The 22,846-nt window shown below is 46.7% G+C and overlaps 2 protein-coding genes across 5 annotated transcripts in view; one reads left to right on the plus strand and one right to left on the minus strand.

The window, feature by feature from the left end:
* The window catches only part of Brca2 (BRCA2, DNA repair associated), a 45,746-nt gene extending 37,321 nt beyond the window's left edge, over nt 1-8,425 (plus strand). The window contains 7 exon segments of the mRNA XM_013355183.2: nt 361-553; nt 888-1,051; nt 1,142-1,280; nt 5,218-5,459; nt 5,844-5,990; nt 7,557-8,033; nt 8,035-8,425. Of these exon segments, the coding sequence (XP_013210637.2) occupies nt 361-553; nt 888-1,051; nt 1,142-1,280; nt 5,218-5,459; nt 5,844-5,990; nt 7,557-8,033; nt 8,035-8,157 (1,485 nt within the window). The 3' untranslated portion in view covers nt 8,158-8,425.
* A 1,736-nt stretch (nt 8,426-10,161) lies between these two features.
* Nucleotides 10,162-22,846, minus strand: part of N4bp2l1 (NEDD4 binding protein 2 like 1) — a 24,165-nt gene continuing 11,480 nt past the window's right edge. For 2 of the 4 annotated variants that reach the window (XM_005371239.3, XM_005371240.3), the window contains exons 2-5: nt 15,204-15,331; nt 14,824-14,912; nt 12,618-12,694; nt 10,162-11,500 (exon numbers count right to left, since the gene is read on the minus strand). In XM_005371239.3, the coding sequence (XP_005371296.1) occupies nt 11,251-11,500; nt 12,618-12,694; nt 14,824-14,912; nt 15,204-15,331 (544 nt within the window). In that variant the 3' untranslated portion in view covers nt 10,162-11,250. Of the gene's footprint in view, nt 11,501-12,511; nt 12,569-12,617; nt 12,695-14,823; nt 14,913-15,203; nt 15,332-15,758; nt 17,065-22,846 lie in introns of those variants that run through there. The other 2 variants (XM_026778060.1, XM_026778061.1) reach the window with 2 other exon arrangements.

Below are 22,846 nucleotides of genomic sequence, written 5' to 3' on the forward strand. Positions count from 1 at the left end.
CTCCTGGAACTAGCTCTTGTAGACCAGGCTGGTCTCGAACTCACAGAGATCCGCCTGCCTCTGCCTCCCGAGTGCTGGATTAAAGGCGTGTGCCACCACCGCCCGGCGCATGTCAGACATTTGAAATGTCGGTGTGCTGGTTATGGTTAGAGAACACTAAGTATTAGAGATTTGGCTCTAGGGAGGTCTGTCACAAGGACACATAGGCAGTTTGGGGTCCCTGGGAGCACTGTGTGATAAAATGATTAGTACACACACAGGTGGATGGATCTCTTGTATGTTGTTCTCATATAAGGCAGCCCAGTTAAGGTAGGCAGAACTGCTCTTGTGGCTGCTCTCTGATGTTTTAACTGCTCACAGGGTTGTTTCAGTGAAGAGCAGCTGAGAGCCTTGAACAACCACAGACAAATGTTGAACGATAAGAAACAAGCACAGATCCAGTCAGAATTCCGGAAGGCCTTGGAGTCTGCAGAGCAAGAGGAGGGCTTATCAAGGGATGTTACCACGGTGTGGAAGCTGCGTGTTACAAGCTACAAGAAAGAAGAACAATCATGTAAGTATGCAAGGTTTTTGTTAAGTTTAAAAGTGAGTTTATGCTGGGTGGTGCTGGTGCACACCTTTAATCCCAGCACTCTGAGTGATTCTCTGAGTTCAAGGCCAGCCTGGTCACAGAGTGAGTTCCAGGACATTCAAGGCCACACAGAGAAACCCTGCCTGGGGGTTGGGGGAGTGAACTTACAAATGATAAATGAAATGTAAAATTCATGTAGACCAAGTGAATAAAATGGGCTGTGAGCACCCACAGCGCATGGGCACCTTGGTCTTTGTTGTTCACATGTTTCCGTAAATGGTCACCGGTTTGCCTTTGTGTCTTGTTCTCTGTACAGCTCTGCTGAGTATCTGGCGCCCATCAGCAGACTTACACTCCCTGTTAACGGAGGGAAAGAGATACAGAATCTATCATCTTGCAGTATCGAGATCCAGGAGTAAATTTGAACGAACTAGCATCCAGTTAACAGCTACGAAAAGAACTCAGTATCAGCAGCTACCGGTCTGCACCTCTCCTTACACATCTTCCTTTGGATAATGCAAGTGCTTCCCAGAGTCTCCGCACGCTGACGATTTGTTCTGTTTCCCCTAGGCTTCCCAGGAGACCTTACTCCAGGTTTACCAGCCCCGGGAGCCTCTTCACTTCAGCAGACTGTTGGAGCCAGCCTTTCAGCCTCCTTGCTCTGAAGTGGACCTCGTAGGAGTTGTTGTTTCTGTTGTAAAAGCAGTCGGTAATGTACATTGTGTTTAATGTAGCTTTCTGTTGATTCTCTGGAAAAGCATTGCCTTTCAAGCTTTGAAACTTACGTAGTGGAGCTACACTGATAAGCTTGCTGAGCGGTGATGTGAAAGTAATCTTTGTATTTATGTATGTGTATTTTTCTGTATGTGTGTGGGTATGTCAGCATGTATGTGGGGGTCAGAGGACAACCTGTACGAGTCTGCGCTCTTCTCCCATAGAACCCAGAGGTCAGACTCAGGTTGTCAGGCTTGATGGTAAAGAACCTTTACACACAGACATCCTCTTGGCCTTTAGCCTTCCTTTCTTTTTCTTTTTTTTTTTTCTTTCTTTCTTTTTTAGTAATTATGATCAAATAATTATATTTAGTGAAACATTTAAACCTCTGATCTCTTCAGCTTTTAATATTCTCCAACATTTTGGCTGGATTCTTCTCTTATTTGTTTGTTTTTGTTTGTTTTGTAGGGGCTCCCAGTGCTGGGCAGGTGTTCTACCACTAACTCTGTCCCACCCTGTTTCTTTCCTACTGAAGTCCTGCAGAGGTCTCTGTGTAGGCACAAGCCTTCCAGATGTTTCGGCCTTAGCTCCTGTCTCTCCCATTGCACTTCCTAACAGGAGCACTGTCCACTCCTCTCCCACAGCAGCACTCGGCCTTCGGCTTCCTTTTGTCCCTGGCACTCCTCAGCTCCCAGAGTGTACCACATCCTCGTGCCCCTCTGGGATGTAATGCTGTAAGGGCAGGGCACTGCCCCCTCCTAGAGCAGACATGATGTAGCGCAGGCTCTTCAGTGTTTGCTGTCACTGTCCCCAGTCCTCCCTTCTCCGGAGCTCACTGTGCTCTCCCTGTGTTTTGTTGAGTCCTCTGGAAGAGCAGGGCCCTCAGCTCAGCACTCCCAGCCCTGACACGGCTCCTGAGCAGTTCTCCTTTATGCCGCGCACTCAGGGCTTTTTGCGTTTCTACATCTGCACATCCCCTTCTTAGCAGCCCTGCCTCAGGATGCCAGTTGTCTTGTGTGGCAGCACATTTATTTCTGGCTTTATTTGGTTCTTTTTCGTTGTTATTTTCTGTCTTTATCCATTATGATCACAGGCAGCCCTTTTGTCCTTAATTTTGCTTTCTGCAGACACTGTGTACATCGTTGTCATTTCTCAAGCTGGAATCTGTCCCCTTGTGGTGTGTGCTGTCAGTTTCTTTCTTTGGTCCTGCTGTCTCCTTTTCATCTACAGAGTGATCTGCTTGTTATCTCCAATCCAGAGGTTTTTGTATTGACTGTATGGTCTAAAGTTCTATAACAGAGCCACTTGTGAAAATTTTAGGCATTTTCTAATTTGGGGGGATAGGGGGTTCCTTATGTTCTGTCTTTCTCTGTACTTGCTCACCTTCCCCTCCCTCTTTCCTTCCCTCCCACCCTGCTTTCCTGTGTTCATCTGATGTAGGGCTTTTCTCTGACTCTTTGTTACTAAGCCACATTGCCATTTTGTTCCTTGTCATCGGGTCACACTGTGTCTGCACACATTTGATTGTTATAGAAAGTGGTAACTTATTGGTGTATCCCGTCAATATTTATTGAGAAATTGTTACATGCCAGGTGCACAGCAGATAAGAATCCCTTCCCGGAGCACTCTGGTGGGAGGAGGAGATTACGAACAACAAAATAGCATGAGTGCCAAAGGGAAGAAAGGTTGGGAGGACAGAGTACAGAAAAGGCGTCATTGGCATTCATGTTGGACTGGGAGAAACTGAGAAAGCAGCATGTGGAGTCTGGGAGAGCTCCAGGAAGGCTGTGCCGGGCAGGAGCTGTTAGCTTTGCCAGAGGAGCGAGAGAGGCAGGGAAGCGCCAGGTGGTGTGTGTGGCACATGCGGCGGTCAGAGGCGATGGTTCTTCCCATACCCCTTGATGTAGGGCTGGGGATTGAACTCAGACTGTCAGTCTGCACAGCGATTGCCTTTACTCACTGAGCCATCTTGCTGGAGCCCTTGTATATAATTAACTTTAAAGGGTGATAGGAAGAAATGGGAAGGTCTCAAGTAGAGGAGGGACAAGACAGGCTTTGACTTTTTTGCATTTCACCTGAACTATCATATTGGAAATGGGGTTTAGAGGGTGTGAGTACAAACAGGGACTCCAGGAGGAGGCCATGGTAAGAATCTAGGCAGGGGAGGATAGTGAAGCAGACAAAAGCCATGGGCGTAGGGAACAGCAGACTCTGGTTACACTCTGAAGGTGAAGGGACAGTGTGGGGTGTCCAAAGCTATGGAAGACTGGAATTACTCCTTGCTGAAAACTTGAAAACAACCCATGGGAAGCATGGTTTGCAAGTACAGTCTTAGCCACATGAGAAGCTTCGGAGATGTGTTAGGCCAACCGCTGTGTTCACAGACTCAGGGCAGTGGTCAGAGCTGAGGATTCAGATTTAGAGCCATCGGTACGCCAGTGAGGAGCAAAGCCATGAGGCGGAACGAGAGCACTCTGAGGGTGAGGGTACTCGGAAGAGACAGAGGACTCAATTTGCGCACCTGGATGTTCAGGGATGGGACAGATAGAAAGGAGGCAGTGTGTCTGGAGCACTGGTGTGAGGTGAGAACCGAGACTTGGTGGTTGGCTTTGGCATCATGGAAGAACCCTTTCTGTGAAGAGAGGGACTGGCTGTCTGAGTAGAACAAGGGAGCAGAGGACTAGAGATGGTGGGTGTGGTTCCTTCTCTTTTGAACAAGAGAAGGAAAAGAAACGTGGTTGTTAGAATCATGATCAGGAGAATAGATTTCAGATGAAAGTGTGGCAGGTGCACTGAGGGCACCCTGTGATGAAGAAGCTAGTAAGAGAGTAAAGCCTGACACTGGGAAGTCAGCACATAACACCTGTGTCCAGACATGCTGCGATGAGACAGGCCAGAGCACACGGGGCCACAAATGCAGGAGGTAATGGAGAGGTAGAATCTGCATAGCTTCAAACAGGCAGGAAATAAGTGTCCAAGGAAGTAGAGGGGAGACTGACCTAGGGACATCCCAGTGCCTGCCCAGGCCCACACCAGCCTAGCTCTCAACAAGCCTCCTCTATTTGCTGAACACTTCTTTGCTGCCAGTTCATCTGTGTTTCCTGCTGCAGTCCTGAATCAACCGACTCTGGTTCCTTTTCAGTGGGAAACACATAGTAAAACTAAGGTCTCTTATTGACTGTAAGAGTCAGAGCCACAGAGAAAGCTGCCCTTGGAGAAATGTCTTTCCCTCCTGAGCAACTCCTGTGTCTGATCCTCCTTTGCCCCTCCAGGCCTCACCTGTTTAGTTTCTTATTCAGCCTTTCTCTTTTCTTGACTCAAAGTACTAGAGACATGTATGTATTTTCTGTCCCCTTCCTGCTAGGCAGGGTGACACTGGAGCCTTTCTGGTGTGCTTTTCCTAGTTAGCACTGTCCTGGGATTTTCTTCATTTTTTTCACAGCTGCCTAGGAAACCGTCACACGACAGTGGGTATGGGTGCAACTCAGCTACCCCAGTGTGTGAGCTGATAAGGGTTGCTTCCAACATTTTATAACTGCAGACCAGTACTGCAGTGCAACTGTTATCATGACCCTTGTGTTAGCATGACCCTTGCTCACATGTATTTTAATATTATCGGGCATCTGTCTTCGGTGTGGGCTGCTAGAAATAAAAGAATGTTGGGTAGAAAGGTAAGATGTGCATAGCTTTGCCAGGCAATGCCAAGTTCTTCTCCTGAAGGCCAGATCAGACCTATACTTCCACCAGCAGTGTATCTGCTGCCCCATGGGCTCAGAATGTTTGCCAGTGAAGTTGTAACACCTTAAGCAAAGGATTTTCATTCTGGAAATCCCATGCTTTCTCTAAACACAGGGGTTTTGTCAACTAGAACAAACAAGTATATCATTATCCTAGCAATTGTAAAGATAATGATGACTTACATTTCATTCTAGGTCTTGCTCCTTTGGTCTACCTGTCAGATGAGTGCCTTAATTTATTAGTGGTAAAGTTTGGGACAGATGTTAATGAAGACATAAAGCCACGTGTGCTAGTTGCTGCGAGCAACCTCCAGTGGCACCCAGAATCCAGATCAGTAGTGCCGACTTTATTTGCTGGGAATTTTTCCGTATTTTCCACCAGTCCAAAGGAGGTCTACTTTCAGGAGAGAGCCAACAGAATGAAGCAAGCTATTGAGGTAAGATCAGAAAGTAGGAAGCAGAACAGTTTTAGCCCAGTGTTTCCACACATGAGCGCGTGCTCATTCACGCCCTCCTTCCCTCACCCTCTTAGGGAGAGTTGGTTTTACATTGATGCGCACGCTTGACAGGTGCTATCAAATTTTCAGTGTCTCACCAGGCATGGTGGCACATGCCTGAGATTCCAGAACTTGAGTGTCATCCTCTACAGAAAGAACCGGGCCAGCTAAAGGCTAGCGAGACCCTAGCTAAACAACAAACAAACAAAAATGTGGCTCAATCTTTTGTTCTGAATGTTTTATTTCTAAAAGAAAATACTTTCCAAGAACATCAGTGTGTGAATTAGCAACCCAGGACACAGCTTTTCCACTTTATTCTCTTAGAATATGGATACATTTTACAAGGAGGCAGAAAAGAAGCTTTTACATCTGCTTAATGGAGACAGTCCCAAACGGTCCACCCCGACTAAAGACTCCACTCTGCTGGCTTCCACGTGCCCTGCTGCAGAACCCACTCCCACAGGTAGTCAGGTAAGTTATCAGTTTGAGAAATGACTTTGGGACATAACAGGTGTCTGGCTTGCCCTAGCAAATGTGAGGGGTAACTAAGCTGTATTTAACCTGTGGCTAGCTTGCTGTAGCTGCTCTGTGTGGAGATTGTAACTTGTGTGTTAAAGTGTGAATGTAAAGCTTTGGGAGCAAACTACATGCTTGGCACTCTAAGGACATGTAGTTGAAAAGCCTTTTGCCTGGTCCTGTTGCTAGAAGAGCTGCCCATACATACTATTTGCTAGCTGTTGCATTGTTTCTCAGGCCAGTTGGCTCATTAAATCATGGTAGGTGTCTGATTGCCAGGGTCGAGAGGACAAGTGGCCCTGTACAGCACCCTGACTCAATAAAGCAATCCTCACTCAGTACAAGAAAGCCACTGTTAAGAGTTAGACTGGCAGAGCTCCCAAGGTCCCAATGAGGAGCAAAAGGAGGGAGAACATGAGCAAGGAAGTCAGGACCGCAAGGGGTGCGTCCACCCACTGAGACAGTGGGGCTGATCTATTGGGAACTCACCAAGGCCAGCTGGACTGTGACTGAAAAAGCATGGGATGAAACCGGACTCTCTGAACATGGCGGACAATGAGGGCTGCTGAGAAGCCAAGGACAATGGCACTGGGTTTTGATCCTACTGCATGTACTGGCTTTATGGGAGTCTTAGCCTGTTTGCTCACCTTCCTAGACTTGGATGGAGGGGGGAGGACCTTGGACTTCCCACGGGGCAGGGAACCATGACTGCTCTTTGGACTGGAGAGGGAGGAGGAGGGAAGTGGGGGGAAGGGGAAGAAAATGGGAGGCAGGGAGGAGGCGGAAATTTTTAATAAAAAAAAAGAGACTGGCAAAGAAAGAAGTTGAACAGTTGCCAGTGACTCGGGAGAAAAGAAAGGTGTTAGAACAGGCAGGGTCAGCTGTGGCTCAGCAGATAAAGGTGCTGTGGCTGAGCCTGATGTTGATCTGTGTGACCCACCTGGTGGAGTAGGGAACCTTCACAGATGTGCTGGAGCATGGGAGTGCTCACGCGTGCACACACACATGCACATTACATGTACACACTAATAAGTAAATATTCAGAAAAGAGGGAGGAAGAAGTAGAAGTTAGAGTATGTTCCTAAAATGATTCTGAAAATCTGTCTTTTTAGCTTTGTAACTCTATTGGAAAGTTAAAGCAGAAATGATGTGTGATTTTTTTTAAATTTTGTTTTAGGATCTCTTTGTTTTCCTTTTCTAGTCATTTTTATATTCTCTTGTGTAAAATTATTTCCTATGGGATGGGAATAACAGCATGAAATTTTTTGACATCATCTATCCTTTAACAATTGGAGCCGGGCGGTGGTGGCGCACGCCTTTAATCCCAGCACTCGGGAGGCAGAGGCAGGTGGATCTCTGTGAGTTCGAGACCAGCCTGGTCTACAGAGCTAGTTCCAGGACAGGAACCAAAAACAATTGGATAAGAACGTGGCCTCTGTATTTTTTTAACAAAAGGTTAAATTTTATTTTGTTTATATATAAGTACATATTATGATAGGCTCCTTTTTTATGTTTTGTTAGAGGTTTTCACCTAACAGTGAGCAAAATTATCAAAATCCATTATCACATTGCACACCAAAAGAGAAGTCTACACCCCTGGCTCAGTCAGCCCAGCTGGCTTCAAAGTCTTGTTACGGGGAGAGAGAAATTGATGACCCAAAGACCTGTAGAAAAAGAAGAGCCTTGGATTTCCTGAGTCGGCTGCCCTTACCTCCCCCGGTGAGTCCCATCTGTACCTTTGTCTCTCCGGCTGCACAGAAGGCTTTTCAGCCGCCACGGAGGTGTGGCACCAAACATGCAACAGCTAAGAAGAAGAAAGAGCCCTATTCTCCTCAGAGGACACCATGTCAGAAGGCCAGCGGCGTTTCTCTTTTGGAATATGATTCAGTAGCTGATGAAGAGCTTGCCTTGCTCAGTACCCCAGCCTTTTTACCTGGCTCATCAGAAGGAAATGAACAAGCATTTCCTGGTGACTCCACAAGGACCCCTGTACCCCAAAGACAAAAAGACCCCAGCTAGCACAGAGGCCAGACCAGCATGGAGGACGCAGATGCAGGAAGGAGTCTATCTCAGGGATTGCAGAGGTGACAACAGTGATGGAAAATTAGCTGTTGAGTCTTAGCCTCCCAGTGGGTAAAGTGTGTGCAGTTCCAAGCTGCACGTTTGTGAGACAAGACACAAATGACAGCACATTGCTGACAGTTTGTTTACTGTACAGAAGTTCCTCCTGGTTCTGTACTGATATGTAAAGCTGGCCAGATAGTAACTAGCGTAAAGATCTTTAAGTCTTTGTCATTGGATTTGATCACTACAAGCATATTTTACATGCAGAATAAACACACCTTTGCTTTTAGTTTGTGTCATTGACTCATTAAAGTTGAGGTCTCTAAGCACTGCTACTTTACTAGATCATTTGTTTTAGTTTGGTTGCTGTTTTTAAGGTTTTGTAGGTAACTCCTATGACATAGTGCCCTTTCACACGCGCTTGGTTCTGTCGGATAGACACACGACAGTCGTGTCTACTTCAAATTAAATTATTCCAGCTAGAAATCCAGCCAGACATAATCGTGCACACCTGTCGTCCCTGCACGAGGTAGAGGCAATACTGGGAGTCCAGGTCATCCTTCACTAACAGCAAGTTCCAGCTGCCTGCTGTGTCGCACCTTCCCAACCACAGCACCATCTACAGGCAAACGCTCTCACTGCACTTCAGCCTTAAAGTGTTCCATCGACTCTTATTAGTGATTTAAGGATTGTTCATAAAATAATTTTGTCTTCGTGTCCTAATCATTTTTCTGGAACCCCAACCTAGAGCAGAGTAAATGAGTCTTACATGAATGAGAATGATGCTATTTAACCTTTTTGTTTGTTTTTTCATTTGAGACAGGGTTTCTCTGTGTAGCTCTGGCTATTGTAGAACTCGAACTCAGAGATCCACCTGTCTCTCCCTCCCCAGTGCTCAGACTAAAGACATATCCCACCACTGCCCGACAGAAATGTAACCTTTTTTCTTGTGAATTCTATCAAAAATGCTACTACTTTCCCCATCTTCTCTCAGGCCACATAGTACAGGCACCTTTTACATGGACCACAAACATCCATGCTGCATGAACAAAGTAGGAAGCTTAAGCATGTGTGCAGATTTTCCTTCTTAAAGTGGCAGTGATTAAAGCCAACGGTGTTTACTGCGTGACCAGGGATAGATGGCGAAAGCATTTGGTGGTATTTATTCTTTGAGAGCCTTCGGGTCACGGAGGTCTCTGCTGGCTCTATAAATAATGGAAGTGGGGAGACAGTGATGCAAGTTCAAAGGGCCCAGAAGTCAGAAGCCATAGGAGGAGAAAGAAAAGAACACAGTGCTTCTAAGTGGGATAAGCCTGGAGGCATTTAATCAGTTGTTTAAGTTTCTCTAACCAAGGATTTTGTTATCTCCCCGTAGGAGGAAGCAGGGACATAGCTGGGCGGGAGACTGAGAGCTCTGAGAAAACTCTGGGTCCGCAGCCTGAGCCTCTCTCTGTGGTCATCAGCTTCGGCTGAGGCAAACCAAAGCTCTGAAAGCCAACCAGTCATATCAGGGACTGTGATTCTGGCCCTTTGGGTGCTCCCGTGGAACCAAGGGAAGGCTATTCCATTTGGGCTTTCTGACACTTCTCCCCTCTGCTAACCTAGATGATGCAGCCTTCCATACCAAAGTCATTGTGCAGGCAGTGTCCAGGCTGTGAATCCCACAGCTACCTGGGCCTGGCGGGTTGGATAACCAAGTGTGTTGCTGTAGGACTGCTGTGTGCTGTGCTAGGCGTTAGAATTTAGCAAAGTCAGACTGGCAGATTCATCCCAATTTACTAGTATGCTCACCAGCTGGGCTTACTGTGTAAGACACCAGTTTTGAAAATGTTAAGGAAGTGTGTTGCTTGTTGTCATGAAGATGTTGAATGGACTTCAGCAGTGTTGATAATGGGATGGTAAGTAGGCCTTCTAATGTGCAGACTTCATTCCTCCTAGCTATTAATGATGATTCGTGAATAAGCTTATGATATATGCAAAGGTTATTTTATGGTTGAAGTGCTTGGGTTTTGGTAAATGTTTTGTTGTTAAGCCAAAAATAAGTTCAGTGGCAAACCCAATATAAATGCAATACCATATACAATTTTAATAACCATAAAAGCACCATTATATAAGACACTTAAAATAATATTTCACAAAACATTAGAAAGAAGCTGTTGGCCAAAAAATAAATAGACCATACATTCTACATGGTCTTGTCACAATCTCGTACCAAATGAATCTGATTCCAGCCTGCTGGGATTTAATTTGAACTCATAAATTCATAACTGATCTGAGGGGCACTCCACATGACATACATACCCTGCTAATCTCAATGAGCATGACTTTCACATCTCCTTGTATGACCTAAACCCTGGCTGCTTCATTGCTTTGCACTCCCAAACATCCGGGTGGCTAACTAATCACACGTTAGAGGCATCATTTCGGAAATCACTTGACTCTTTAAAAGTGGTGTTTTGCGAAAGCAGGTTATTTACATTGTTAGACTACGAGCTGGAGGAGGAGGGAGGGTCTGTCCCGCTGACGCTGCTGAGTGCATCAGGGTCTGACTGTAATGGTACTCATTCTCCTTAGGGGCCAAGTACTGAGAATTCATAGGCGTGTTTAACAGTGACACATCTTTAAGGAGAAAAGTCCCCTAATGGTACTCTGAAGGACAACATCCCCTTCTGTGCATTAAGTCTAAAGGAAAATCAGTGCCATTAGAGTGATGGCTCTGGTCTCTGGATGCAGACTGTCAGAGTAGCAAGGGCACTGAGCTGCTTCCTGCCTCCGGCCCCCCCTCACGCTCCTGCTTTATGGAGAAGATGGATCTGTCAAAGGCAGTGGTACTGTAGCCCAGAGAGATGTGCTAGGAATGCTTTGTTTATGACTCCGCAACTAAGTGATAATCTTGGATCTCGGTTTCAAATCAGCTTCTCTAGAGAAAGACCTCTGGGTCCTCAGCAGAATCCCCATCTCCAAGCCAATGGGCGCTCTCTGACATCGCTTGTTGGAGAGAATGAATATAATGACCTCTGTTCAGAAATTTTCTGGGCTTGGCTATTTACATTGGAATTAGAGCTCTGGCTAAAACTGAACAAAGAATAAATACCAAAAATTGAAGTAGAAACTTCTTTAGGAAAATTCTGCAGTGGCTGTGCACAGACAGCTAATATCCATGGTGACAGCCACCCCTTCTGAAGCTCTCATTGGAGAAGCCGCCGTGAGCCCTCCGGTTGGGGAGCTCTGTGTAGGTGCTCCAGTACCCAGAGCCACTGGGAGGCGCGCTGTTCCTGTCCTGGTTTCTGTTCGCTCTGCTTGGCTTTTCTGCATGGAGGACACTGTGAAAGGTAACATCATGTTCATACCGTTCTTTCATTCGGTGGATTTTTTCTCTTGGGACTCCATGGATGTTTCTTCTACACAGAAGAAAAAGCCACAAGTGTTTAGTTAAGGCAGGCTATCAACACAAGTAACTTACATCACAAATCCTGCATTGCATGGCTGCTGCGCTGCCTCAGCGTGTGAGGTCCAGCTCTGCTGGCTCTCGTGCCGCCTGGCACATCCCCAAACAAGCCTGCGGCTTGCTTTAGAAAGGCTTTGTTTCAGCCGGGCACTCGGGAGGCAGAGACAGGCAGATCTCTGAGTTCAAGACCAGCCTGGTCTATAGTGTGGTTCCACGACAGGCTCCAAAGCTACAGAGAAACCCTGTCTTAAAAAATGAAAAACCAAAAAAAAAAAAAAAGCTTTGTTTCTGGTGCTATCGACAATGAACAAACACCATAAGATTTAACTCCTCATGTATTTAGTGATATGCCTGTTGATGACATGTGTACATCTATCAGTTCAGATCAGCTGGTCTCTGACACCATTAGATGATGCTTACTAAAACAATCTTAAGTTCTAGAAGGCACAAATACCAGCTGGGGGCGTGGTTAGACATATAATTGCCAAGATTTTAATTACAGAATAGAGTTCATGAACCATGTCAGTTTTAACAACCAGGCAATCGAGGAGGTGGCCACAGACTCATTTTGGAAATACTGCTGGGCCATTGGCATCAGGTAACACAGAGCGTGGCTATCAGAAGCCATGCATTAAAAACCAAGTTAGTATTCTTCGGACACGTGTTGCTGTTAAGTCAAAGCAGCACTTGTAGCGTGAATGAGCCACGTTCTGCTTCCCACTCGAAGGTCTTGCTTTAGCCTAATGCAGAAGCTCCACTGGCATGTGCATCCCATGCAGAGGCAGTGCTGTGGATGCTCATTAATGAAGAAGCAACTGAGCATAAGGTGAAGTGCGTCCTTCTAAAGGACCAAGTCCAAGCCAAGGATTAGCATTCAGCATTGTATTAGACATCTGACTCAGAGCTAAAGTCTTCACATTAATAGTTCCAAGTTTATCAATTTCTAAGAATTACCATTTCTGACCTGAAAACTACAGTCCATTTCCAGCCTGAAAAGATGCTTTTGTTCGGTCTGAAATACCTGAAAACAGCAGGATACAGAATGAGGAACTAGGAAAACAAAGAGGTACCTGGCTAACTCTTGAACGTTGAATTTCCAGCGAGTGTCGGGTTCTCGGAATATAACTTCATAGTTATTCTCAAGTGCCTGATTTTTCAAAAGTACATAAGACAATGAAGACATGGCATGTATGCTTGGGGGTGTTCATGCTCCCTCAACATTCACCACAACCCTGCCCAAAGCCCCCTGTTTTACGAGTCATCCAGGCCCCGAATCTGTCCCCATACCTAGCCACTCCTGCTGTGTTACATGTCTCATTGACAGAGTTTATAGTTTTATCCAGTATGACTCTGAACATCCTTTAAGACAGATCACTGGACTCATGATGAAGTGTCCCAGCACAGGTGTGAACAAGGAACCTGGAGACTCCTAAAGTCACTTCCATGATCATGGAGTTGCTTCTGCTTTGGTTTGTAACTGAGAGTGCCATCATAACTTAGGAAGTAAAAGCGATTTCCACAGATTTTAATATAGTGTTTCAGCTCTCCCTGCTCCACAGTGCTTGGCCCAATGCCCTGGGACCCATTTCTGTGAGTTTAGAGAAATAATAAAGGGGGCTGGAGAGATGGCTCAGCAGTTAAAGAGCATTGGCTGTTCTTCCAGAGGACCCGGGTTCAATTCCCAGCACCCACATAGCAGCTCACACCTGTCTGTAACTCGTTTTCTAGGATCTGATATCTTCATGCCAGTGCACCTAAAATAAAAGTTAGATAAATTACTTTTTTAAAAAGAAAATTAGTCTCATGTCAAATCTAAACAGTCAAACTGACAGCTTTATTCAAACAGCCTTCTGTTATCACCAGTACTCAACGTGTTAAAAATAGAATTAAGTGAGCTAAGATGAGGGCTCCTGCATAAGGAGACAGCATGCATACGTTCTGATGCGCTGTTACACCAGAGGGGGCTACAGTTAATAGTATAGAAATCAAAACAGCCAACAGAATTCTGAGTGTTCTCATCTCATACAAAACTGGTGTTTGTGGTGGTGGATAACCTAAGTACCCTGAGTTTATCAAACAGCCCACTGTACTCCATGAATCTGTAAGATTAGTAATAAACTAATAGATACATTTAAATAGATGTTTCCCCTTCATCCTTTGGATAATCAGTTCTATTCAGGAAAAAAAAATCAACCACTGTGTCTTAAGGACAGCTAATGCCTGGGTCTCATTAACGGCTTTGGGTGTCTAATATCCATCCAGATCAGAGACGTGAAAAGACTTCCTGGAAGTCAGTGCCAGACGCTTTTAATGCTGCCTCGGGCTGTGCCCGCATCATCAGCTCTTCATGGCCCTGTTCGCCTCATGTGGCCTTAAGTGAAGACTGAAATACCCATTATACCTGGGCCTGAGCAGAACCGACGGGGAAGCCTCCGTAGGCAGAAGCGCAGCTGTCTGTCTGCTGTTTTGCCTAAGTGTGGAAAGAATCCTAAAGCCCAACTGCCATGAAGGAGACGTCACAGCATACTGGGGGCCATGTGTGTCTCCAGAAGCTGTCTGCCTCCTGCTCCACTCAGTTTGCGTGTGGACTGAAAACCTGTTAGCGGAAGATGTAAACTGTCTGAAAAGATCAGAATGGAGCTGAGTTGTGTGTTGATGTTGGTATTCCACTGTCTTAAAGGGTCACGCTGGCAATCCTAAGCCTGTTTATAGACGAAGAAAGTCTGTCGCCCTGGGACTCGCTGCAAAACACTGCTGAAATCCCCAGCCTGCAACAGGGAGATCTGGCTTGCTGGGACCCAGAGCCCTGCTAGTACATCCCCTTGTCTGTAACTCCCTCAAGGATGGGTGGATGCTCCCCAGAACAGAAAATAGCCCAAACTGAGGAGGCAAAGGCAGAGTTCTACAAGTTCGAGACCAGCCTGGTATACATAGTGAGTTCTAGGATAGCCAGGTAGAGAGAACCTGGAGAGAGAGAGAGAGAGAGAGAGAGAGAGAGAGAGAGAGAGAGAGAGAGAGAGAGAGAGAGAGAGAGAGAGAGAGAGAGATATACCAAAGACTCAGACCAGTACTCCCATTTATGGAGGCCCTGAGGTAAGGTAGGCCCTCAGTGACTGAAGAGCAGAGAAACCCTAAAAGAGCTTCACCTGCTCCCTGAAAGAATTATCGTTAGTGAGTGTGTAATCATGGACGACCAGAAAAAGAGGAAAGAGCACAGGTTTCAACTTTCTCACAAAACGCCCACAATGGAAAATTCAGAATGATACTTCTTCCTACCATGACTGCATAGGGCTTCATTTCCCAGGCGTTCAGGTTGGTGTTATCAATAATAATGGGGGATATGCCATTCTGCATTGCTTTCCTTGCTGTAACACAATGCAACACAACAGTGAACAACACGCAGCGGGCACCAGCGCGAGCATCACCCACATTTTGTCACTTCCATTGCAGGAGGCCTTTCTTGCTCAGTGAACCGCTACCTAGTGCAGAACCGCTAGCGGGGTTTTCCTTTAACTGGTATCTACGACAAGAGGTGAAGCCCTGCCACCCTGCTTGGGTAGAGAAGTGGCAGCGCTTGTCTCTAAAGCTCCTTTAGAAGCTGCTACAATCGACATGCACCACAGGGGTTCCCAGGAGTTTGGAAAGGAATTTGTCACCTCGCTTCTGGTTCCACTCATGAGCTTCCTCCAGGAAGTCAGGGTTGAACTCATAGGCACCATCTTCCCTGAAGAAAAAATCGTCGGTGCTGAAAATCATGGCCCTGGGAAAGTCACGCTGCATTTCTCTGCAAAGTGGAGAAACGGAAAAGGGATTTGCCCCGTTACGCTTGGTCATGGGAGAACGGCTTCTTTCCATCTTCAACAGCGAGCAGATTAAAATTCTGGGAGCTGCACGTTTTGAATTTCCCACTCCACTAAGGAGGAGAATCAATCATCTCAGCCGTCACTCCTCAACGGGAGGCAGAAGCCTGAGAGGCCGCTGTGCAGGTTGCCAACCCTCGGAAGTAGAGGTCACTGGTCACGGGCACTGCCTCCTGCAGCATCCAGGATTGACTGACACTCCAAAGCAAAGTTGAAGGCATGGTGACTGTTTCCTGAGGGACATCAGTTACCAGGGCCACTCTGCTCCAAGGCACACCAGTGCCCTCCCAGACCTCCCCTCAGGCACCATGCCCCAGGCTGCAGCCCTTCCCTTAGCCCCTAAACTCTTACCTGTCCTGGGTCCCATTCCTCGGAGCTCTGATCTCTGTAAGGACCCATCTGAGCAACTAGTTCTTGCTGAGGTATGAAATGTGGATAAAGGAGATGTGTGTGAGCTACCCTCTGAGTTCTAACAATACCTAAACCAATGAAAAAAGCACAAGAGAAGGAGAGAGGTGAACCCAATAATGTCCCTGTGCCTTCTGAGCGCTACCCCTGGGGTCTAAATGGGAAAATGTCATAGGAAACGATAACACCACAGAGCGCCTTTACGTGACACAGAAAGCGGGGTGAGTTCTGCAGGAAAGACTTTCAAGGGGGGTTTGACTTGGGATGGCATTACATTTGGGGGCAGGTACTATTAAATCAGAAGTGACAGGGTCAGTGCCAAACTACCGTGTTTCCTTTAAAAGGGAAAAAAAAAATGCAGAAGCCGGTTATCTGGCAATGCATGCCTGCAGCACAGCGGACTCTGCTAGGGCCTGGCAACCGCTCCTGCAGCTGTGCGGAGCGTGACAGGTGCGAGATTCAAACTGGAAAGCAGGCAGAGGCATGGGGGGTCTTTTAAATTCTGCTCTTGGTAGAGACAGGGGCAGCTTATCGCCTCCTTCCCCCCTTTTCGTTTCATTTTGTTTTTCAAGACAAGGTCTCTCTATGTACAGCTCCGACTGTCCTGGAACCGCTCTGTAGACCAGGCTGGCCTCCAACTCACAGTTCCTCCTACCTCTGCCTCTCGAGTGCTGGGATTAAGAGTATCTTAATCCAGCCAGAATATGGAGCTGTAGAGCCGAGTCCCACCCTCATGCTTCCATCCAGCCAGCCGCCGTCTGCCTAAACCTGTTTGCTCAATCCTAAAACAAAGAGAACAATCCCAGGGGCTGAAGGGAGAGCCCTTCGTGAAGGGGAAATACTTAACAAACGTGAGCCGCACTATTATGCTGTTTGTCATAACTCACCCCACCCTGACTGATGGCAGGGACCGTGCACCTGGGCATGTGGGAATATGGGGCTTTTTAGCGGTTGTGGTGGATGCGAGAGAGGGGGAAGGATAAGAGCTTCCGCTTCGAAATGTCGGTAAATACATATTCCAGAAACAGCCCGCCAGCATCTCTACCTGAGTTCTCCAGGAGGCGTGACAGCAGAGTTGGAAATACTGACAAAGCAAACGCATTTGGTTACAGGCTGTGTTGGCTCATGAGCAGTCCAGTGACTATTTGATTTTAACATAACCTGACTATCCTTGAGAGACTTTTGAGAAAATGTAGGACTATATTTCTTTTTTCTTCTTTTTCTTTTCTGGTGTTTGTTTATCTTGTTGGTTGGTTGATTTTATTTGGGGGAGGGGGTTGAGACAGGGTTTCGGTGTATAACAGCCTTAGCTGTCCTGGAACTAGCTCTTGTAGACCAGGCTGGCCTCGAACTCACAGAGATCCGCCTGCCTCTGCCTCCTGAGTACTGGGATTAAAGGCGTGTGCCACCACTGCCCGGCATTTATTTTTATTTATCTCCATGCGCACCACCTGCACATCTGTCCATGAAGGCCAGAAGAGGGCATCAGATCTCCTGGAGCTGGAGTTAGTTATGCACCACTATGTGCATATGTGTTATGTGGGTCCTGGGAACTAAACCCAGGTCCTCTGCAGGAGGGCAAGGAATCGAGCCATCTCTGCAGGCCTGAGGTAACAGATTTCAATATCAAAGGACCAGTATCCATTAGCCAACCTATGAAACCCCTATTGACAACTGCCAGACACCACGTGTTACATGAAGTGTTACGGCACAGAAAGAAATCAAGGAGTTGCTTTCAGGAATGTAGGAGCTGGCTAAGGGGCCAGGTCTCCTGCACAGTTTGTTTGGCACATGTAGGACAAGCTGTACCAGCCAAACACAGAGAGAATTCGGGTCAGCAACATCAACATTTTGGCAAGGGGAGCATTATAAAAGGGAGTATTTGCCTTGGGCCTTGAGGGTAACTTCTACCTCACGTGAGAGGGGATGAAAGAAGGCGGAAGCAACATGTCTAAGGTGAATAAACAGGAGCAAAGACACTGCAGCCCCACGGGGCGCACCCCTAGAAATGCTAGGCGCAAAGCTTTGGAAGCCTCTATGGAGCTTTTTCCACGTGTAATCCTCAAGGGCTCCTGTTTCCTGTCAGGGCTTTAACAACGGACAGAAGTTAAAGGTTCTGATGTTTTCTCTCCATACACTTTAAGACGTGGTGTTCGTTTCACACTTTCTTTGCCCCTTAATCACTTCAAGAAAACCTAACACCACGGCCCTTTTTGATGGCGATGTTTTACTCAGAGTAAAATCGCGCAGGCCCACCGCAGGGCAGCGGACACATCTAAGCACGGCCTGCATAGCCCTGCCAGCGAACTGGCAGACAGGAGCGTGCTTCACCTGTGTGGCGCTGAGGAGTCTCCCCCTTTGGGTTGTCCCGTTTACTTTTTTTTTTTTTTTTTTTTTTTTTTACTTTTACCTGATTAGCAAATTAGTACCAACAGCCATAGCAACAGCTTGAAGACTCAGGGCAGTAAAAACACTAGCTGAGCAGAAGAGGCTGACAGTATTTAGACTGTAAGACCTAAGTATGAGAGCAATAAATACCATTCCATCGCCCTCGGGAGAGGAGGGACGGGCCTGAGCCCTAGCTTTCTCTATGGTGGTCAGGAGCCGCATGCAGTTAGGGAAATTGAGGAAAGGAAAAATGGAAGAAAAGGGAGAAAATAGACCATTCCGTGCACATCTCTCTCCTCCTCTACCGCCCCGCCCCCACTCGCTAAAACTATGAGAGAAAATCAGGCACTAATCTATATTTCATAATTTATTTTCCCACGATTATTTAACCATCAAGAACTATATAAAGTCACTGGGCGGTGGTGGCGCACGCCTTTAATCCCAGCACTGGGGAGGCAGAGGCAGGCGGATCTCTGTGAGTTCGAGGCCAGCCTGGTCTACAGAGCAAGTTCCAGAACATCCAGGGCTACAAAGAGAAAACCTGTATCACCACCCCCAAATAATTACTTGAATTTCTGTTTTAAAGATCTCAAAATTTCCTCTCATAGTCTCATAATTTAAGATTATTTTAATTTATTTTATATTTAAATATTTAAGCAATTTCTCTTATAGCTCCACCAATATTTTTCATTTGTTTCAGGTACCACCTTTGGTAATTCTGTCTTTTATCTATAACTGTCCTCACGCCTCTACGGATTTCCTTTTGAAAGAGTCCAGATAAGTTCCGGTTGTCTGCTCAGGACTGGGTCCAGACTAAACATTTTTGGAGGGCTGGTAGGGAGGAGAGGTGTGCTCCTCACGTGACACCCTGCCCAGAGTGCTCCTGCATACACCTGGCTAACAGCCAGGGCCAGTGAGTGTTCCACTGTCACACTGGCCTCGTGTGTGAGCAGAAGCCCGGACCACGTGACTGTGCTGGATTCTAGCAGCCTTCCCTGGACAACCTACACCTTAGAGATCCTGCAAGTCTTAGGTGGGGATCATGGAATCATTTGAAAGTCTTTTTCCTATTTTCTAGGTAGAATTTTGTTGTTGTTTTGGTTTGGGTTTTCAAGACAGAGTTTCTCTATATAACAGCCCTGGCTGTCCTTGGAACTAGCTATGTAGAACAACTGGCCTCAAACTCATTACGCAGACCAGGACGGCCTCAAACTCACAGAGATCCTCCTCCCTCCTCCAGAGCGCTGAGATTAAAGGCGTGCGCCACCACCACCCAGCTAGAGTTATTTTATAAGGAGCCTTCTCTTTCCTCTTTTCATAATCTTTATTTATTTATTTTATTTATTATTTATTTATTTATTTTCTTATTGCCTTCCGCTTTGGCAGGGATAGCTGGGATAGCAGGCGGGTACCACTGTGCCCAGCCATACTAAACTTTGTTGGCTTGCTTGCTGTGTAACTCTGACGGGCCTAAAGTTCACTATGGAGACCAGGCTAGCCTCGTACTTGTGGCAAACCCTCCTGCCTGCCTCCCAAATGCTAGAATTACAGGCGTGCACCACTACACTCAGTCCTGTCATTGTTCTTTCTGATGTCCAACTGTCCCAAGTTTAGCTAGAGGTTCCACCTTCAAGCCGGCTCCTCTGTCTTTGCTCATGGAAACTATCCTTTTGTTCCTAATCAGCAAAGACACACACTGAAACACTAAAGTCCTGAATAAATAACAAATAAACAAATAAATGGATACGGATAGGCTCCTATATTTCTCCTGGATGGAAAATGATTTCGAACACTTGGGGTTTTCTTGCCAGACTCTTGACTTGTCTTTTCATTTATTAATTGTGTTTGTGCACACGTGTGCGGTCATAGGACAACTTTCCCTGGCATTTCCCTCCCTTCACCGTGCGGGTTCCAGGCTCGGTTAGGTCCTTACAGCTGGAGCCCAAATTTTAGTCGCTTGTTTACTCATTGGTTTCTTTTCTGAGACAGTCTCTCTAGGTAGCCCTGAGCAGCCTATAATTCAGCCACTGCTTCCCAAGTGCCCAGTGAGGGCCTCCAAAGGCATGTGCTTGGATACCCAGAGTAAACGTTTTATTTCGTCTTTTTGTATAAAGACAGGAATGAGATATAAAGCATACCAAGTTTCCACCAATGGTCCTTTTTTTCATAGTAAATTGTTTCTCACCCCATGATATATTCTGACTTTTTTTTTTTTTCTCAAGACAGGGTTTCTCTGTTTCGCCCTGGTTGTCCTGGAACTTACTCTGTAGACCAGGCTGACCTCGAACTCACAGAGATCTGCTTGCCTCCTCCCCTGGGTGCTGAGATTAAAGGCATGCGCCACTACCGCTGGGCTTCTATGACAATTTCAGGGCATAGTATGCATTTATCCACAGGGCTGCACCACAGTTTACCTAGCGACTGTTCCCTGACTAGCCAGTGGACCGTCCTCCCCATGACCACCAAGACCGTCTCCTCTGGTGTGTGGAGCAGGGCTCCTCATGGGGATGGTTAGCTTACTGAATCACCATTCCCTACCCAACAGTTGCTTCGGAGCTCTTGTTCTCTGTAATCTCTAGATGATAAAGTTTAAATCTTTTCTAATGCACTCTCGTGACATACAGCATTTTACTTGCAAACCCCCCCCCCCTTTGGCAGGACATCAGAACAGATTCTCTTGCCCCAAGATTATGTCAACATGTCTATAATTATATTTTCTTCTTCAGTCCATCTGAAATTTCGCTTAGCTATAGTACTGGGTAAGGATCTAACTTGATTATTTTTCTACCTAAGACCCTGGTTGACCCCAAACCATTCCCTCTGTGTTTTAGCCTTTCCCATCATCCTGAAATACTTTCTTTTTTTTTTTTTTTTTTTTTTTAGTTTTTCGAGACAGGGTTTCTCTGTGGCTTTGGAGCCTGTCCTGGAACTAGCTCTGTAGACCAGGCTGGTCTCGAACTCACAGAGATCCACCTGCCTCTGCCTCCCGAGTGCTGGGATTAAAGGCGTGCGCCACCATCGCCCGGCCTGAAATACTTTCAACACCACACAAGTGACTGCATGTAGTTAGAGCTATGCCTGGACTTATTTTGTTCCTATGTTTGGATCCCATCTTCTTGCCTTCTTTTCTAATATTTTTATTATATTCCATAGCTGAGACTATTTCCCTTATAAAATTTATACCCGAAGTTCATTTTGACGCAGAAGTGCGTCCGAACAGAGTGAATTAAAGCCACAGCTCCTTCTTGCTCCATGGTGGTTCCAGTAACTCCTCTGGAACAGCTGGCAGGGATCAGAGACCTTGGCGTATATGATCTCTCTTTAACCTTTGTACCACTTTTCTGAAGCAAATAATAGTTCCTCCAGTTACAGATAACGAAACTACGGCTTGAAGAGATTAAGTAACAGGCTAGGACACAGCGTTTCCAAGTGGCACCGCAGCATTTTCCCTCCAGTCTGGAGAGAACCAGGCTGAGTGGCCTTACAAACTCTGAGAGGTTGCATCTCAATGTCTCAGGTGCATGCAACCACAGTTTGCAACCATGACCCGCAGCTGCCATGCTGAGTTTATTATGGCATTTCCTTAATTAAAAAAAAAAACAATCTGTGGGGGTTGGTGGAGGGAGTGGGAACCGGGATTGGTATGTAAAATGAAAAAAGACAGGGTTTTTTTTTACTATATAATAAATTAATTAAAAATTGGATGTGTGGCCGGGCGGTGGTGGCGCACGCCTTTAATCCCAGCACTTGGGAGGCAGAGGCAGGCGGATCTCTGTGAGTTTGAGACCAACCTGGTCTACAAGAGCTAGTTCCAGGACAGGCTCCAAAACCACAGAGAAACCCTGTCTCGAAAAACCAAACAAGCCGGGCGATGGTGGTGCACGCCTTTAATCCCAGCACTCGGGAGGCAGAGACAGGCGGATCTCTGTGAGTTCGAGACCAGCCTGGTCTACAGAGCTAGTTCCAGGACAGGCTCCAAAGCCACAGAGAAACCCTGTCTCGAAAAACCAAAAAAAAAAAAAAAAATTGGATGTGTGTATGTGAGTCCTATGTGTGTGTCTAGGCACCATGCCTCTGCCTGGTGCTTGGGGAGGCCAGAAAAGCGCTTCGGATCTTCTAGAACTGGAGTTACAGATATTTATGAGTCACTGTGTGGGTGCTGGGAAATGAACTCCGGTCCTCTGCAAGAGCAGCCAGTGCTCTTAACCGCTGAGCCATCTCCAGTTCTGACGATAACTTTCTTACATGTTTCTTATTAAACTTTGGTCACATCTGTACCCTGCCCACTCCACTCCTCTGCAGGGCTCCTCAGCACCCCTGCCGCTCCAGCTTTCACCTCTGTTGACACCACAGAAAGAGGCAAGAACTCCTGATACCGCGACTTTAACCACATCCTGCCACATACATCCGGAAAGAGTAGCTTTTGTGGCGGTCTCCTCGGGAGATGTCTTGGGACCCATTGGTGCCATCACTGCTGAGTCTTCAAGGGTGTCACATGTCGCTGGGTGGTGGCGCATGCTTTTAATCCCAGCACCCGGGAGGCAGGATGGGGAGTCGTCTACCCAGCACCCGGGAGGCAGGATGGGGAGTCGTCTACCCAGCACCCGGGAGGCAGGATGGGGAGTCGTCTACCCAGCACCCGG

The sequence above is a fragment of the Microtus ochrogaster genome, unplaced genomic scaffold (genome assembly GCF_000317375.1).
Source record: "Microtus ochrogaster isolate Prairie Vole_2 unplaced genomic scaffold, MicOch1.0 UNK102, whole genome shotgun sequence".
Taxonomy (NCBI): domain Eukaryota; kingdom Metazoa; phylum Chordata; class Mammalia; order Rodentia; family Cricetidae; genus Microtus; species Microtus ochrogaster.